The sequence below is a fragment of the Enhydra lutris genome, unplaced genomic scaffold (assembly GCF_002288905.1).
Source record: "Enhydra lutris kenyoni isolate GAN:26980312 unplaced genomic scaffold, ASM228890v2 scaffoldscaffold27, whole genome shotgun sequence".
Lineage (NCBI taxonomy): Eukaryota > Metazoa > Chordata > Mammalia > Carnivora > Mustelidae > Enhydra > Enhydra lutris.
This window is the reverse complement of record NW_019154111.1, coordinates 18,744,857-18,761,987: the sequence shown is the minus strand read 5'-3', so window position 1 is coordinate 18,761,987 and position 17,131 is coordinate 18,744,857. Positions and strand designations below refer to the sequence as shown.

Below are 17,131 nucleotides of genomic sequence, written 5' to 3'. Positions count from 1 at the left end.
TCATAGCACGACGGATCCCGTGAAGGCCACCTACGACTCTGTGACACAAGCTGGAGTCCAGAGAAAGCAGGGATGACCCTACGGATGCGCCCCAGTCCTGTCCCAGTCCTGGGCCCGGCCTGCCTTCGCCTGGGCGCCGCATCCACACCCGACAGTCGGTGGGGACGTCCCAGCCATTCTGTGCTGCTGCTTTAGCTCCCTCGCCCTCCGCCTGACGAGCGAAACCAGGATGTATAACCTCACACATCGACCTAGAACTTTGCCTGCGGTGCATTGTCTCCGAAAGGCCCTTTTCTCGCTGCTGTGGGTCCTCAGGGGCGCGCTCGCCCAGGGAGTGGCTGTGCTATTCACGGGCGCGTGCGGCTGTCCTCCTGCGGGAATGTGTCTGTGTCTGTCCTTGACTCGCTTTTTGCTTTCTGCCTTTCTTTTCCTCTCTCTTCTCAGTCTGAGCACCAGCCAGACCTTTTCTGTTGAACTCTCTTCTTTCGTCGCTGAGATGCTCCGAGAGCTATTCACGGGAGACGCGGCGGCAGGGAGCCCCGGGAGAGCTCGGAGCCGTGTAATAGAATGTGCTTCCGGAGACGTCGCCGCCCAGACAGCACCGCTGTCCTTCACTTCAGTCGGGAACAAAAGGCAATCCTTTCTCCCTTTGAATTTTCGACAGAGGTAGCTCAGGTAATGAGCCAAACGGTGCTCTGAATGTGTGTCTGGACAGACATAAAAATGATCCTAAAGAGAGACGATGCAGGGACTGCGGAAAAGTCAGACTTGATGCGGACGGTATTTTCAACAAAAGTCTCTATGAACAGCAGATACCGCAGACCTGGGGAAGAGAAGCTTACGTTCCCGAGGCCAAGTTGCAAAAACCCGAACATTCTATCAGCAAAAAACTGAAGAGTTCTAATTACGTATGAGCCACAGTATTTCCACTTGGCATGAGGTGTTACAGCTCTACCTACTTTTCCTGGTTTTCTCATCTCACAATGTACCTCCCCCGTGGCTGGGTGGCAAAGGCAAGCGTGTTAGAATAAGAACTAATCAGTACTCATAGAGTATAATTCTCTATATACATACTCTCTATGTCAGTATTGCCCCTTCTACATATGAACCTTGGAGGTTCAGAAAGGTTAAGTGATTTGCCCAGCCTAGGTCACCTTGCAGATTTTAGAGTCAGATTCAAGTAGGGATCTTTTGTCTCTTTTTGATTCTTTTACTGTGACAGCATGACATTTCTGAGCAATATCTGTTAGACTCTGAAGATGACAGGAAACATGTTACCCTTCAGTTTATCTTAGATAACTTCTACCTTAAACTGAGGTTCAAATTTCCCTAAGACCGGCATTTCTCCTTTTTTCCTTAATCTACGTGTCATCTAAACGTTGAATCCCATACTGACTCAAATTTGTTTACCACTACCCAGCGACTCCAAAGAATGTACACATTTTAACCTAGAAGATGGATTTAATGTGTAATATTAGGTATAATACATACATGAACATATAAACACACCTGAAATTACACTTTACAGTGTACCATTATAAAAAAAAACAATAGTTTTATAGAATAAAAGTAACTATGGCAACCTATAGATTCAAATCATGCTGCCTCCGAAGCAGCAGTTTCCAGTGGGTTAAAGTAAAGTGCCTCAGTAACTTTCCATTAAAATGTGTCTCAAACACACACGTTTTGGGGAAGCATTAGCTGAATTTCCTACTTAATGTTTTCAATTTAATTATCCCTTTTAGTGTTAATGACTAAAATCATCTGATCACACTAAATTCTTAGGGTATGTCTGTTTCACTGCCATCTTTTTATCCTCTTGCATTTCCAAGTCCTGCCTAACATTGATAGAGCTATCTTTTGATATCCACTGGTCAGGGGGAAGTCATCCACTGGTCAGGAGCTAAGAAACTGGTTGAGTAAAAAAAAACCACCCAGGTTGGTTGTCGATCAGCCATCCCAACCGTCCCCTGTTCTTGCCACTCCCTTACTGCTCCCTACCCTCCAGTAAAGTTTGTGGAGTGGAGATGGTTTACTTTGGGGTAATGGGAAACGGGACTATGATCTACAACTTCTCCCTAATTCCCAAGTAAGGCTCAGTTAAAATCCTGAACTGAGGTAAAACCCGAGGTAAAACCCTGAACCTTTTACTGAGGTAAAACCTTGAACACATCCTGAGACTAGGATTGGTTTTATTTTACTGTGGGATGAGAAGTGGCAACAATGATGACTTCAATTCAACAAATACTTATTGTGGCCAAAACATGCAAGGCAATATGGTATGTCCTACAGAGCGTAACAGGTGATGAGAACCAGTTTTTGCTTTCAAGATAGGACCCTGTGGGATAGAAGCAGGGGAGTGTGTGTGGATTTAGCATGTAGGTTTACATGAGAAAGTTTATAAGGAAACTACAGATAAAAGGTATTTTGTGTTTGCAATAACAGAAGTCCTCTTCAAGGGGTTTTATGATATCAGACTATCACACACTTGGAAAAAGAGAAACATTACGTGGAAAATAAATGAGTTGCCTGGGGTAAAGATTATTTGGGGAGGGATACTTGAAGAGAAGTCCGGGAAGATGGGACAAGAACGACATTGAGAAAGCCCTCATACTGTAGCTTGGAACTTATCTTTAATTTCATAATCAAACAAGAATCACTGAAGTTTTCTAAAAGGAGTATAATAGAAGTTAATCTGTAATTCTGAAGCTGATTGCTAGACTGCTGTAGGGAGAAAAAGTAGTAGAGAGATATACAAAGATCAATAAGCAAGAAGAAAAAGGCGGCTCGAATTTGGATAGTGCGATGGAAGTGATAAAGTCTAACTCGAGGGGTGCTATGAAGGCAGAACATTGGCACGGGCAACAGACTGGGTCTAGGAGATAAAAGAAAAAGATGAATGCAAAATGAATAGGCCACGAATGGACGTGATATCAACATTAACTAATGCAGTTGTTCATTCATCAATCGAATGTTTATTGAACACCTATTCTGTGCCAGGAGTGTTACTTTTTGCCAGGCACCCTGCTACGAGCTAAAAGACGTACAGGAGCCAGTTTAGTGAGATGATGGACTTAATTTTTTTTTCAACATTTATTTATTTTAGAGAGGGGAGGAGGGGCAAGGGGAGAGGAGAGAGAGAATCCCAAACTGACTGTGCACTGAGCCCGATATGGGGCTCAATCCCCAAGACCCTAAGATCATGACCTGAGCCAAAATCAAGAGTCAGATGCTTAACCACTGAGCCACCCAGACGCCCCAAGAGGATGGACTTCATTTTATACCCAGAGGGTTGAAAGTGCCGGACCATTCCAGCTGTCAATTGTTGATAGAGACCTACAGTTTAGGAGAGTAATTGGTTTGGAATTATCTGTATAAAGACAGGTCACCGAAGCTGTGGAAAGGAGCAAGATCACTGGAGTACAATTTTTCTGTGAGGTAGAAAAATCCTCAGAACAGCGCAAGTTCCAGAACACATGTGAGAAAAGAACTATACTGCACTTGGGGGTCTGGAGGAAAAAAAGTTATTAGCAAAGAGAAGGGCAAGAATAAATAAGAAGGGAGCCAAGATGAGACAGTCCTGCTTCAGGGAAGATGAGCAGCGTCTCAAGCAGCACAAGCCCTCAGAGAGTCTGCAGCATCAGCTTTTCAACAGGAGTAAGGAGGGCGAAGCTGGCTTAAAGAGGCTACAGGACCAGGTCCTTACTCAATCTATTTCAAGAAGCCTTCTTGGCAAGCCAGGAGCCAGAAGCCCAATGAGAGGAATGGAGAGCGAAATTTGGTGGGGAAGATAAAAGAGAACAATGGAAAGGTAGGTTGGCAGCTTGACAATACTTAAGACAATGGGAACTACCAGTTAACTTGTTTTGACTATTCATGTGCTGGGCACTGTTCGAAATGCTTGATATACATTCATGCATTTGATTCCCATCATGATTCATGGATTCTGAGAGAGATGCCACGTTTTATCTTCCTTACCGATAGGGTAGTTCAGACAAGACTAGAGTATGAAGCTTGCCCTACACCTTACACGATGAATTCGTATTACTTTGAACCCTGGTAATCTGACTTCAGAGTTCCTTGACCACTCTGTTATGTTGTGAGGCTAGTAAAAGCTTACACAGGGTTGTGGAAAGAAAGGAAATAGAGAGAGAGAGAGAGAGAGAGAAGGAATAATGATTGAAACAAATTAAAAGGGGGATGGGAGAAAGGGTTCCTCCTTTGTGGGAGGAACCCCAGAAAATGTTCCCTGGGAACAGGATTAAGAGAAGAGAGGGATTAAAACATGGAGAGATTTTAAGCTTAGAGGCACATGATTGTGGGGGCCTGCATTAGACGATTTTTTACCTCTTTGGCTCAAAACACTAAAAAGGGACACTTGTTCCTAAAGCACGGACTGAGGGGGCTCCTTGCTCGGCGGGGAGCCTGCTTCTCCCTCTGCCTGCTGCTCCCCCTGCTTGTGCTCTCCTTCTCTGTAACCAATTCATAAGTAAAATTAAAAATAAAATAAAATAAAGTATAGATTAGGGAAGGGGCTAAGAGAAGATTCCACATAAACCTCCCTGTTTATCTTGCTTGATCAATGAAAGCTTATTCCACAGTGGAAAAGCAAGAATCATCAGGCACACACAAACCCACCAGCAAGCCTTACCCAGACACACATATGCATAACAATAGAAACACAGAGGACACTTAAGCTGTGCAGCCCCTAGTACTAGGTGGTACCTAAGAACTAAAAGGCAACTTCTAATCTCATAGATATTCTCTCCCTTTCTCTTTCAAGTGGCTTTAACGGCAAAAAGAAACATAAAGTGCAGCTAACCTAAACCAACAGCATATTGATGTACACTTTTCCTTTGTGGGTTTTTCCCCACCTCTTGCAAGAAGTGTTTGCTATTTAAAATCTGTTACTAGGTGATAGTGGCAAAGCACATTTTTCTCTCTTTCCAAGTCAACCCTACCCATTTCACTGTGTTTGCAAGTAAAAATACCTGTTGCCATGCACATGAGAGGCGCAGAATGCAAAGCTGTAATGGAGCAGGGTTGGGTCAATGACAGCACCATTTTCTGAATGTTCCATCAGTTCTGTAAGGTAGCAGAGATGTCTGTGACAGCCTCTCACACCATAACGGGCACAGTACTCATCTAACACAAAGACTTGGCCAGGACTGAACCAACCCTGCAAAAGAAAAAAAAAATTTTTTTTCCTTTCTGTACTAGGATTTGCTTTTCTGCAGGCACTCTTTGACATTATAAGGAGAAGCTGAATCCAAGTGTCTTCTGATATATATTTTTTAAATTAGTGGTATGTTTTATGTTATTTTCATAAAGCTAATGTCATCCATTTTGGACCTGATCTGGGACACTCGTAATCGAATACGATTCTCTTCACTGCTGTGGCAAGGCACGAACTACCTGCTTTTCTCCACTGTCACTCAAAATGGGCCAAATTTATTCACGGTATCTAAGTCGTCAGTCCCAGAGAATGACATTCTGACCAACTTCAATTCCCGTATGAATCCAATAAAAAGAGAATGGTCAAAGCAGACACTATTATTGAAATTGCCTAGTTGCCAATGACATGTTATAAAGTGAACTAAGACAATTCCAGTTAAGTCTAGTGGTGGTAAACATGCAGTATTTGGGAATTTGCATATTTGGGACACTGTTCTCATTCAGTTTGTCCTTCTAGGACCAATATAAACAGAGCTAATGCCTTACAATAGCTTTTTTGTTCTCTTGAAATGAGACGTGAAGGGTGCGTGCGTGTTCGTGTGTGCGTGTGAGCCTGCTTGGCTAACACTGGAGGTCAGGGTTAAGCAGAGTTTCTTTATAAAATGTTTCGATGAATTATATGGACTAAAACAGTTTTGAAAGGAGGCAGGATAATTGTGCAAGAGAAGGAAAAGACTGGTGAGAAACGTAGAAAGGTAAGACAGCAATATCACAAAGAAGAGGAGGAAAAAAGAGCACCTAATGACTGTGGTGATGGGGCAGGCCCTCGGCTGGACAAACAGCACGTCTGGGTGCAGGCCCTCGGCTGGACAAACAGCACATCTGTGTTGTATTGGAGGCACCATGCCTGCGAGTTACTACGATCTCCATGTAGTTCAGTGACCTTCAGGGAATGGCTCAGGACACTGAAAATCACTGGTTGAGTCACGATCTACTTCCAGAACCATTCTGTCTCCAAACACTCCTATCACACCATGCTCTAGATACAGCTGAAGACACGCTATAGTGTTTTCAGACCTCTCATGACACGTGGGATGGTTCACCCAACCAACCAACTTCTGATCACTCATTAACTAACTCCACTGAGTGGAATCCACCAGGGAAGCCCCCTACTGGTGTCCACTCTAGGTGTGCTTCTCCTGGGAAGATACCACGGGGTTTTGTGATGCTCTTACTCTTCATGTAAAGTTGGGGCTGGACTGGGTTTCGGCCATACAGTGACATGTTGAGTAATAGGTACTTAATAAAGAGTCTATGAATGATTTATCAGGAAAAAATTTTTTCTAAAAAATGCTTTATCAGGCAGTAAGTTGTGATCACAGCAGTAAGTGGTTTCAGTTCTTCCTGTCTATTCAAGCATCTCCAATGAGCTTAGAGCACATTCTGTCTGAAATCTTAAAGACAATGTAGCTTTACTGTCGGTAGCTGACACATTCAGGAGCCAAGGGTCTCTGGGGTGATAGAAACAGGGTAAGTCCGGCTGGATACATTTCAGAGGAATTGTCACCGACAATGTAAATCCTTGGAAGGGCCCATATGGATGCTAGGCTTCAGTTTAATGCCCATATTCTGAGCAGTCAAGCATTCCTTCAAAAGGTAAATTATACTTTATATCCCAAATTTTGTCTGGTTTCAACCAGAGAGAGTAGCAGTTTTCTTGATTTAATTTAATTTTTTAAGGAATCCAAATTATCTTTGGAGGGCTAAATGAAACCAAAGGTTTCCTCTGTTACATGTAGCCCTGTCTTATCATTTCTCACACTGTTTCCTTCCCCCGTCACCTGGGTTGTCTCTCCAGGAACAAAAGGGAGAGATGGAAGATAGCAACATTTGGTAAGCAGAATTTAAACCTTCACATGTCTATACAGGTGTTAGTAAATCCTTTCCCAGAGGTTTTTTATCTTCATTAAAGCCTTTATTTTCATTCAGCCTTCTCCAGAGGGACTGATAAACCACAATTCAGTGTCCGTTTGAGTCTCCTCTCCTGTCTATTGAGTGGCACAGCAGTGGTCTTCAAGTGTATAATTTTTAAATTGGGAAGCAATCGATTGGAATCCTTTATCCTTAACTCCCAACTACAGTTATTAAAGGAGTCAGGAATAAAATGCCGCTTCACAACAAGTGTTTCTCACTTTAAAAAAAATCTTTCATTCTAACCTATAGGAAACTGGAGAGACAGACTTGTACTTACCAAGCAAGAATAGGAATCATTCAGTCTGTGATCCAAAGTCTGCCTCTGGAGTATTCTAAAAAGGAAGGCGTGGTCAAGCTTGCAAGGATTAGCAGAAATAAACTCATCCATACCATGTTTCTGAAAACGGTCTGCATCTGTAAATTCAGAAAAGGATGTACAATACATTTATTTTTCTGGCTTAATAATGGGCAAATACAGTTTTTGAACACAAAATGCATGCCTCATGATACCAGACTCTTTTGTATTATAAAAAATACAATGCCAAGAATTCAGCATAGTAACACAAATTGCAATTTTTTTGGGAGCCTAATGAATGATGACCTGGAAAAATCTGCAAATCATTTGAAATGAGGAAATTTGTATATTCACTCTAAGCTACTTCTAATATTCATCAGAGAACTAATCTTATTTTCCAATTTTAAGAAACATAGATGCATTTTAAGCATGTATTTACAGAAGGAACCAATGGAAAAGAACCCAGGTCTTGTCATATAAAAACAGCAAAGATGGGTAGAAGCTTGCTTTCCAAATGGCAAACTAGGGCAGAAATGAACACACAGGCTTCCACTGGACCACTTCCAGTCTTTTCTTTTTTTTTTTTTTTTGAGTCTTTAATGGGACCAACCTTAATGTAGAAATGGCAGTGAATGCTCTCAAGCTTCAAGTTTAAGAGACATGAAAAAGGGAGCATCATGTTTGTGCAAATATGCAGACAAAGCATAACGTCCCAAATGGCACTTCAATCAAAGGTCCAAATTTATTGTTCTTTACAGATTGCATCTTTCAACGCCTGTAGACCCTGCGGGTTTATCAAAAGGCACGCTTTTATGATTGCTTTCATTAATGGTATGTTTTGTCAAAGTCTTCAATGCGAGTTATTTACTAAGTAGAGAGAGAAAAAGCCACACACCACCCAAAAGGAGTGCTGGGGTGTTACTACATTAGCTCGGTTAGAAATGAAGCATGCATCGGGCAAGCAATCAGTTATCGGGATAAAAGTGGACTCTCCTGACAATGGTAGAGCTGAGGCTCCATTGTTCCTTAAAATTCATAGATAGATCTCATTCTGGTAATTATAAGAAGTAGAGTCTTAAATGTAAGCTGAATGTAGTTCTTAAAACCTATATGGTACAATCCTAAAATTGCAAAGGAAAGGAGACAAAAGTTTATTGATTAAACACAATTATAGAGTCGGGCTCATAATAAAACTCAGTATTGATCTGTGGACATGATGCTAACATAGTCAGTCACATTTAGATATTTAGCCCAGATCATATTGATCCTATGTCAAGTTCAACTTTCAGCCATATTTGTGGATGTAAGAACTACGTAATTCAAGCTGAAGGGTCTTCAGAATCACATTAAAAAAAAAAGATCTCACATCAGTGACAAGCGCTATCAAAAGGTGAACATAGCATGTAAGCAACGAATGGGCATTCATTGATGTTGGAAGGTATGAGGTTAGGATCCATGGAGAAACCGGCATATGTATTCCTTTACATTCACTAATTACTTAACTGAACAATTAAATGCATTACATGTGGTACATTAGTATTAATTAGATGAACACTGAATGTTATTAAACTGCTTTTCCTAAACTGAGAAATGAGACAATTCAACTTCTTTTATATTTCATTCTTATGTCTGATAGTCTTTCAAAAGAAAGTCTTTCAAAGTTACATATATGATAATGTGAAATCATATGAATAGACAGGATACTGAAAAATGCAAGGCATTCTGTATTTTAAATAATCTTAAAATCTTCATTTATCCATTTAATTGAGTAAAAAAAAAACTTTTAGTGTCACCTTTATGTAATTACTAGTTTTATAAAACAACTGCTGAATTTTATTCATTATTTCTTTCACCAGAGAAGGTCATAACAAGAAGTTAAAAATAACACCCAATAATGACTTATCTGTTGAAAATAGGATATATAAGAAATTCCACAGAAAATCCATAATTCTTTCCTTCTACAAAATACATATATTACAATTCATACAGTACCTGCTATATAATTATCTTTTTACTTTTATCTTTTATAAAGGTTTATAGAAGCAAAATTTTTATTTTGAAGCAATGGCATATAGTCTTTAAATATCTACAAGTTCCTGAAAAAAAAAAGAGTCTGTTTCATTTCTATAATTAAATCATATTTTCAAAAATGAATATATTTTATGAAGCATTTTCCTCAAGAAATAGAATTCTAAACTGTATTTTGCTAATGTGTCAAGCCTTTTGGAATCACACATATGAATGAAAAATTACTTTGCCAATGATTACCTTTAGTGATAAAAATATTCGTAATAGCAATTTAAGCCATAAAAACAGACTCCGTATTGACGGTGATAAAACTTGTAGGTGAACAATAGTCTATTTAAAAAAAAACAAAAAAAAACCCTACAATCTCTCTGGTGCTATAATTCTATGAAAGTGAAATGTATTCTTAGGGAGTATCCCATCTTCAAAAGACAGGCTGTAAAGACCAAGAATCTCTATCTCGTTCTTTTTAGGTCTGATAAGCACAATTTAAAATATTTTATGTAAATATACTTCACCATGAACCACTGGTTCATTAGTTTCCATGAATTTATAAAGAAATAAATTTTGAAAAAGCAACAGTTTCGATCTACTTGTGTGAGAAATCGCTCACTTTAAAATCCTCTCATGAACTCAAGTAAACTAAGAAAACATCTCTTGTTAAAATATTACCTACTTCTTTATTTCTGTGAAATATAGTTTTCTCTTGGCATAACATATCTACGTCGACTCTTAGAAACCAGAGATATCTGGATCAAATGAATTGTGCTTTTAATCAATTACATAACCAAATACAAGGTTTGGAGACTTGCTTTAAAACTGGGTTATGCTTGATTACCTTCAATTAATGTTTATTAAAACACAAAATTATGATGACTAGTTTTAAATGAAAAATCATTCATGGTATTAATCAAATGTTCACTGATAATGACAAATTTCAGTTCAGTTTGTCTTCCAAAACAATATAAGAAAATTATCAAAAGAAACCAACAAGATAGGAGCTTGAACAATGCACTGCAAAACTGTCATAAATTGTGATGATTAACCTATGGACTAACTACAGATGTGGGACATGGTAATTGAGGAGACTGGTGCAGGGTTTCTATGGTAACAGCTGGATATATGCTCCAGCGTCTTTAGGGTGGTACTGTCACCAGGTGTGGTAAAAGTGGATGGAATAAAACCCAAACTGAGAAAGATTATTATTTGCTATAGATTTATGGAATTATAGAGGCTTATTCAAATGGAACCTGAAAATTTATATTTTTCATTAGGGTAATAGCTGTTGGAAGTCAGGGGAAAAGAATAAGTAGGCTGATGGTACCAATTTAAACAGTTAACGCTGACTTGCAAATAGCTAGCCTACAAAACAACGTGAGGACTATTAGCAAGCTAGTAGGCCCAGCTGTGGTATGTGCGAGGGGGCTTTTTGGTGGGTACGGACCACATCCAGCCCCTATGTGCTCAAGAATCCAAGCCCCAGGGTAGATATCTAAGTCAGAGTTCCAAATGTGAGATGGGGAAAAATTTAACTGAAATGTTTTGTCTTCCTTTGCAACTACTTCTAAGGATGCTGCATTTTTTTTCCTTTTTTCCTTCCTTTCTTTTTTTTTCCTCTCTTGCTCCTGGTGTTGAGAGAAATTAGGGACATAAAACAGGGGAGGAAAAGGAAGTGGGGGAGAGGCAAATGGGATATTGCAGGAGAAGAGGTAGTTATTCATAAGCATTCTGAGACTACTCCGGTGTCCAGGTCTGGGACCCAAGTACCAAAAGGCCTATGAAGAAGGTGCTGTTACCTAAGAGCTCATCCTCTTCTCTGCAAAATCCTGAGCTGAACTAAGCAGCATATGAACCTTCTGAAATACAGTAACTTGGTTGAAAATGGTTCTATGGTTTAAGCTTGCCCGTAGTGGCATCTACTGATATCACATCTGATTATACTTTCTTTGTAGATCAAACTCTCATTGAGCTTGAAAATTCACAAGAAGTTAAACATGGCACAGAGAAGGACCTCATGTATTTTTATATCACCAATGTGGCCACTAATAGGAATTCTTATGTTACAAAATTTTCTGTAGAATATCTTGGTTGATATTCTTTGTTTCACGTACACATTTTATGCTGAGCACCAAAGAGAAACATCAATACATACATTAATTAGGAGTTTGTTCACACCTCTGTTATTGACCCAGATAATTTCTTAGCTTGTTTTTGTTAAATTGACTAAAAATGGATGTATGAATGTACACATCTTGCTTTCTGAGGCAAATAACAAATAAGTAGTATTTTCACATGACAATTTTAATCAACACGCACAGATGTAGAATTGTAAGCAAAGCAAACCAATATTCAACATTTACTTGAAATTATGTACTCATCGTAAAGTAAAACATACCTGTGAAGTGTGAAATTTAACTTACTAGGTCAATCAAGAAAATAAGGTCATAAAATTAAATGTAAAGTCCTATTCCGATTTAAGAATTTTTAAAAAAAATTTTTGACTTAAAAAGAAGGTAACTTTTCTAGTTCATTTTTTATATTATTATTTTTTAAGATTTTATTTATTTATTTATTTGACAGACAGAGATCACAAGTAGGCAGAGAGGCAGGCAGAGAGAGAAAGGAGGAAGCAGGCTCCCCGATGAGCAGAGCGCCCGATGCAGGGCTCGATCCCAGGACCCTGAGATCATGACCTGAGCCGAAGGCAGAGGCTTTAACCCACTGAGCCACCCAGGTGCCCCTGACATTTCTTTATTATTGGAAGTCAACTAGTACTGTGTTGTATTATATTATGTTACATACATATTGTATGACCTTATATACCTAAGAGAGAAAAATAAAAAACAGGTGCTTTGCATAGTGAAGAATAGTTTAACTGAAGAATGTCTGTCAAAAGTCTGGCAAAAGGCAATGTACTGTTTGAAGCAGAAAATTTGGATAGCAAGCAGACCCCCTTGCCCACCCATTCAGTTTACCGTATTTTCTTATAATTTCTAAATATCCTCAAAATCAAAGAAATAGTGAAGTCAAATAGATTCACGTACCAGAAAAATCTATAAATGCATATCATAATTTATATCCTAAAACAGATAATAAGGTTGTCTCCAAATAAGATAGACTTTGGAAAGTCATTATTTCATTCTATCTCAACATTAACTCAGTGTGTTTAATTTTTAAGAAGAGCTTTCTTTAAGTTATAACATAGGTACTTCAAAGTTAAGTCAGAAAACTGAGGAAATGAATCAGTAACTAATTCCTTTGAACTCATCCACTGTGAACAGTTTAGGTATAAGTCTACCTATATTTATACAATTTTTTAACAGTTAAAATATCACATACATAGTTCAGTATTTTTCCAGTTAACATTACTGAGTATTTCTTTTTATGCTATATAACACCTTCACAGCCATTATCTTATGTCCACGTGAATGGTAGATATTAAGTTTTTCCTACTTTTCTCTTGTGGCAAAAATAGACTTTTGTTTCATGAATGGTAACGTTAACCTAAATATTCTCAGTTTGCCTAGGAAATAGGAGACTAACATTGTAAACAAGATCATGATATTCCTTCGAATATCATATTATTATAAAAATTTTGATAAATGAAGCAAAGAAAAAAATCATGAGAATACGTACCCTTACCAGCTATTGGTCAGCAAAGGAAAGAAAAAGCATATTTAAATAGATTAGGAGCATTCTGATGCCTATAACTAGTCATTTTAATTTCATATCATTTTCTTATTTTCTACTAATGACTCTGAAAGTTGTTCTTCCTAGAGATGATCAAAAAAGAAGAAAAGGCATGCCATGGAAATCACAGAAGGGAAGGAAATACCAAGGGCTAACTACTCTCTGAGAAGTCCAAAGGATGGCTTCTCTGATAGAGGTTAACATCAGTATTCTCATTCAATGAGGTAGAAACTCATTTTTTTCTCCTTCCTCCCCTCCCCCCCGCCTTTTTAAGAAAGAGAAAACAGCAGGATCTGCAGGGATAGAAAACTTAACTAAACATCTGAAATACATGAAAGCTGTTGGTAACATAACCAAAACAGTTTGGCTTTTTAGAACAAGTTTGGATTTTTTGGAACAAGTGAATCCAGGGGCTAGAAAACTCCATTCCACTTAGCCTAATCAACACTGCTTTGACAAATAGGCTGATATCTGACAGTAGAAAGGTTTTGTGAAAAAGAGATTACATGGCTATTTGAATCAACTGATTACTAGATATTATATTCATTAAATCTGTATTGTGTAGTTCTGGCCTTAATGTTCTAGGCCAGTGGTTCCTGACCATTTTTCTTGCCATGACACAAGATGGATGGTATCTGTGAACTCAGTGCACTCCTTGGGTATTTCTTGCACTTAGGATGTGAAAAAAATACTGAAATACAAATGAATGAGGAGACCTTTTCACAAAAATAATTTTCAAGTCACTGTAACTCAGTGGTTCTCAAATGAGGGTGTTTCTAGCCCATCTTTAACTCTGCACCCACCCCCCTCAACATTTGACAATGTCTGGAGATATTTCTGGTTATCATATTGTGGGGGTATGGTTTGCTATCAGCATCTAGTGAGTGTAAGCCAGGGATAAAGCTAAGCATCCTATAATTCACAGGCTAGCCCTCCTGGCAACCCCTGAAACCAAGAATTACCTGGCCCAAAATATTAATAGGCAGGGCTGAGAAATCTGGTTCTAACTTACAAAAAACAACCATTCTGTTTCTTGTCAAGATGTCATCATGGAGCATGGATTTACCTCCTATTTGAAACAGCTAAAAATTCAGGAAAAAATACATTTAAAAAATAGTTCTCAAAACACCGAACATCAGACAACCCAAGAGAGTGATTCCTGAGAGACAGGAAACAAATGTGGTGAGCTGAGGCACAGGGAACGAGAGCCCACAAGCACTAGCGGGCTCCCCAAGTTGAGAAGACGGACCTGACAATTCAGGAAAGCCAAAATGGCTATGTCCACCTTCAAGAATATGGTTTCATCCCCCTTCCTCTTTCCATATTCAGCTGAATAGTGACCGCTTCACACACGTGAGGAGACTACCTACCTCTGGCCAGGGCAGAAATCATCCTAAATGATGAGAGGGGGCAGAGCCCACAACTCACACAGAGCTCGGAGCCTGCAATAGTACATGTTCTCAACAGCCAATAGGAAACCTCAAAATTCATGGGTCTTCAGTTAGAGTCTTTAAGAAGAACCCTGATCCAGAAATGGGGAAAATGGATTAATCCAGGACTAGACACTGTTTAGCTCCATCTAAGAAAGCGAGTAAAACCTGAAAAGATTGAACTGTTTCCAAGTGACTTAATTGTGTCTTAGAATAAAACTCAAGGACATTTTCAGAAAGAAAACTACATCAAGGCACATTATAAGCTAACTGCTCAACACCAGTGTTAAAGAGAAGATCTTTAAAGCAGCTAGAGGGAAAAAAAGATACATTATGTATAGAGGAACAGGCAAAAATGAGCACATTTCTCGTTACAAAAAAAGGTGTTAGAATGTAAGGCAAAATCTTTAAAGTACTGAAAGAAAACTTTTTTTTCAAAATGAAGGTAAATTACCTTTTCATATATAAGAAAGCTAAAAGAATTAATCATCACCAGACTTACACCTAACTCAAAAGAAGTCTTTCAATAACTTTTTTTTAGGATTTATTTGACTCAGGAAAAGAGAGAGAGAGAGCAAAATCCAGGGAGCAGCAGGCAGAGGGAGAAGGAGAAGCAGGCTCGCTGCTGAGCAAGGAGCCTGTTGCAGGGCTCGACCCCAGGACCCCGAAATCCTGACCTGAGCAGAAGGCAGACGCTTAACGGACTGAGATACCCAGGTTCCCCAAGAAGTAAAAGATTTCTACAAGACAATGGAGAACAATGGAACTGATAACTACCTGGGTAAGTATATAACAAATGTTTTCTCATATTATTTAAATTTCCCTAAAAGGTAACTGACTGTTAAGGCAATAATTATAATAGCAAGGTATTGTGGGATTTATAATATGTGTAGAAGTAAAATGTAGGACAAGAGTAGTCTAGAGGCTAGAAGGGGAGAACTACTCTTTTTAGGTTCAAACACTATTGATGAAGTGCTATGAAGATGGACTGGGGTAAGTTTAAAGATGTATACTTTTAACCCTGTAACACAAAGGTAGCCGGACTTGAGCTCATCTTCCATCATTAATTGTTCAGCTTAATATGCCATTAAGATGCCCAGATGTGATAGTGAAAAGAGAGCAGTTATTTGATACAAGAAAAGTACAAGAACAAAATAATGCATGTCAAGATGTTACTCTCCTGTAGAAGAACCTTAATAGTAGAACCTTTTGACCAGAAGATCAAAAATTGAATTTAAGGTCATAGAAAAAAACTGACTTACAATAGAGGAGACTAGGGAAGCTTTGCAAAGAAGTGTAAGAAGTTAGAATATTTGGTTTAATGATTATTAAAGCTGTGTTTGAAAATGCTTCTATAATTATTATATCATTTGTTATTAGTCACTTATAGATTTAAAGGAAAAATAAAAATTTTTAAGTGATTTAAATTAGCATACAAAGGATGACAGGAATACTAAGGTATTTAGATAAAGAAAGTTGGATTGATGACTTACCCCTTTTTAAAATCAATCTACAACAGAACAAAGCCCTATTATCCTTCTGGAGTATTAAGAACAAACCTAGGAAAGGATGGTTCATCACTTTGGTGTTCTGGAGTCCTGTCAAGGCCTATTTGTTTTCACAACACTTTTCCCATTTTTATAAAACACATAAAGTAAAATAGTATTTTATTAATTTTTAGTTAAGATATTATTAAATTTATCATACAATAATATTATATAATATATATTATATTTTATTAAAATATATTTTATTAAAATGAAATAAAATGTTAAATATTAAATAATATCATGTTTGTTATTATAATAATAATATTATTATTATTTTATTAAAACAGTATTGGAGAAGTTTTGGAGAGTTTTCTTATATGGTCTTGAGATTCCCAGAGATACCCCAATGCTTGGCAAATTCATGACTGAAAAACCCAGGCAATGTTTATTCCAAAACTATGTGAAAAAATTAGAGCGCTGATTCTATGGCTACTAATACAAATGATTTTTATTCAATTAGGAATTCATTAATGATGTAAACTATGATACTAAACAAATGTGTCTCAATTTTATATCTTATTAAGGTTATTAATTGATAATCCAATTATTTTTCAGCACAACTTACAAAGCTGAGCATCCGCATGGAGAGTCCCTCCTTTAGGATTCAGCTTCTGGGTTTGAATCACAGGAATGGGTTTATAGGACTGACCTGTGGCCCTATACATGGCCTGAACCCATAATACTCTATCTTGTTCATCGTCACTAGCAAATATCACAGTGTCTCCTTCTTTAACTGCATTAAAGAACATCTGACCACCTTGAAGGCCTGTGGAGGAAGAAAGACGTCATTAAAAACTTACATACTTGGCAGATTTCAAGCTCATTCACTCAACAGTCAGATGGAAGAGAATCAGTTTGACATTAGTAGCTCAATGCTATTAATAAAAGAAAGGCTTAAACTTCCATGTCACTTTAAAAATTAAAAACAGCTTAAGGAAATGAAGAGCTCATGACATAGTAGTAACATTCTGCAAGCCGTACAAACCTCCATA

At 38.2% G+C, this 17,131-nt stretch overlaps 1 protein-coding gene across 5 annotated transcripts in view; it reads right to left on the bottom strand.

The window, feature by feature from the left end:
• Nucleotides 1–17,131, bottom strand: part of LOC111151929 (calcium dependent secretion activator 2) — a 532,957-nt gene that overhangs the window by 139,241 nt on the left and 376,585 nt on the right. For 2 of the 5 annotated variants that reach the window (XM_022510145.1, XM_022510146.1), the window contains exons 11-14: nucleotides 16,705–16,905; nucleotides 13,106–13,114; nucleotides 7,427–7,563; nucleotides 4,992–5,179 (exon numbers count right to left, since the gene is read on the bottom strand). In XM_022510145.1, coding sequence (XP_022365853.1) covers nucleotides 4,992–5,179; nucleotides 7,427–7,563; nucleotides 13,106–13,114; nucleotides 16,705–16,905 — 535 coding nt within the window. Of the gene's footprint in view, nucleotides 1–4,991; nucleotides 5,181–7,426; nucleotides 7,564–13,105; nucleotides 13,115–16,695; nucleotides 16,906–17,131 lie in introns of all 5 variants that reach the window. The other 3 variants (XM_022510148.1, XM_022510147.1, XM_022510149.1) reach the window with 2 other exon arrangements.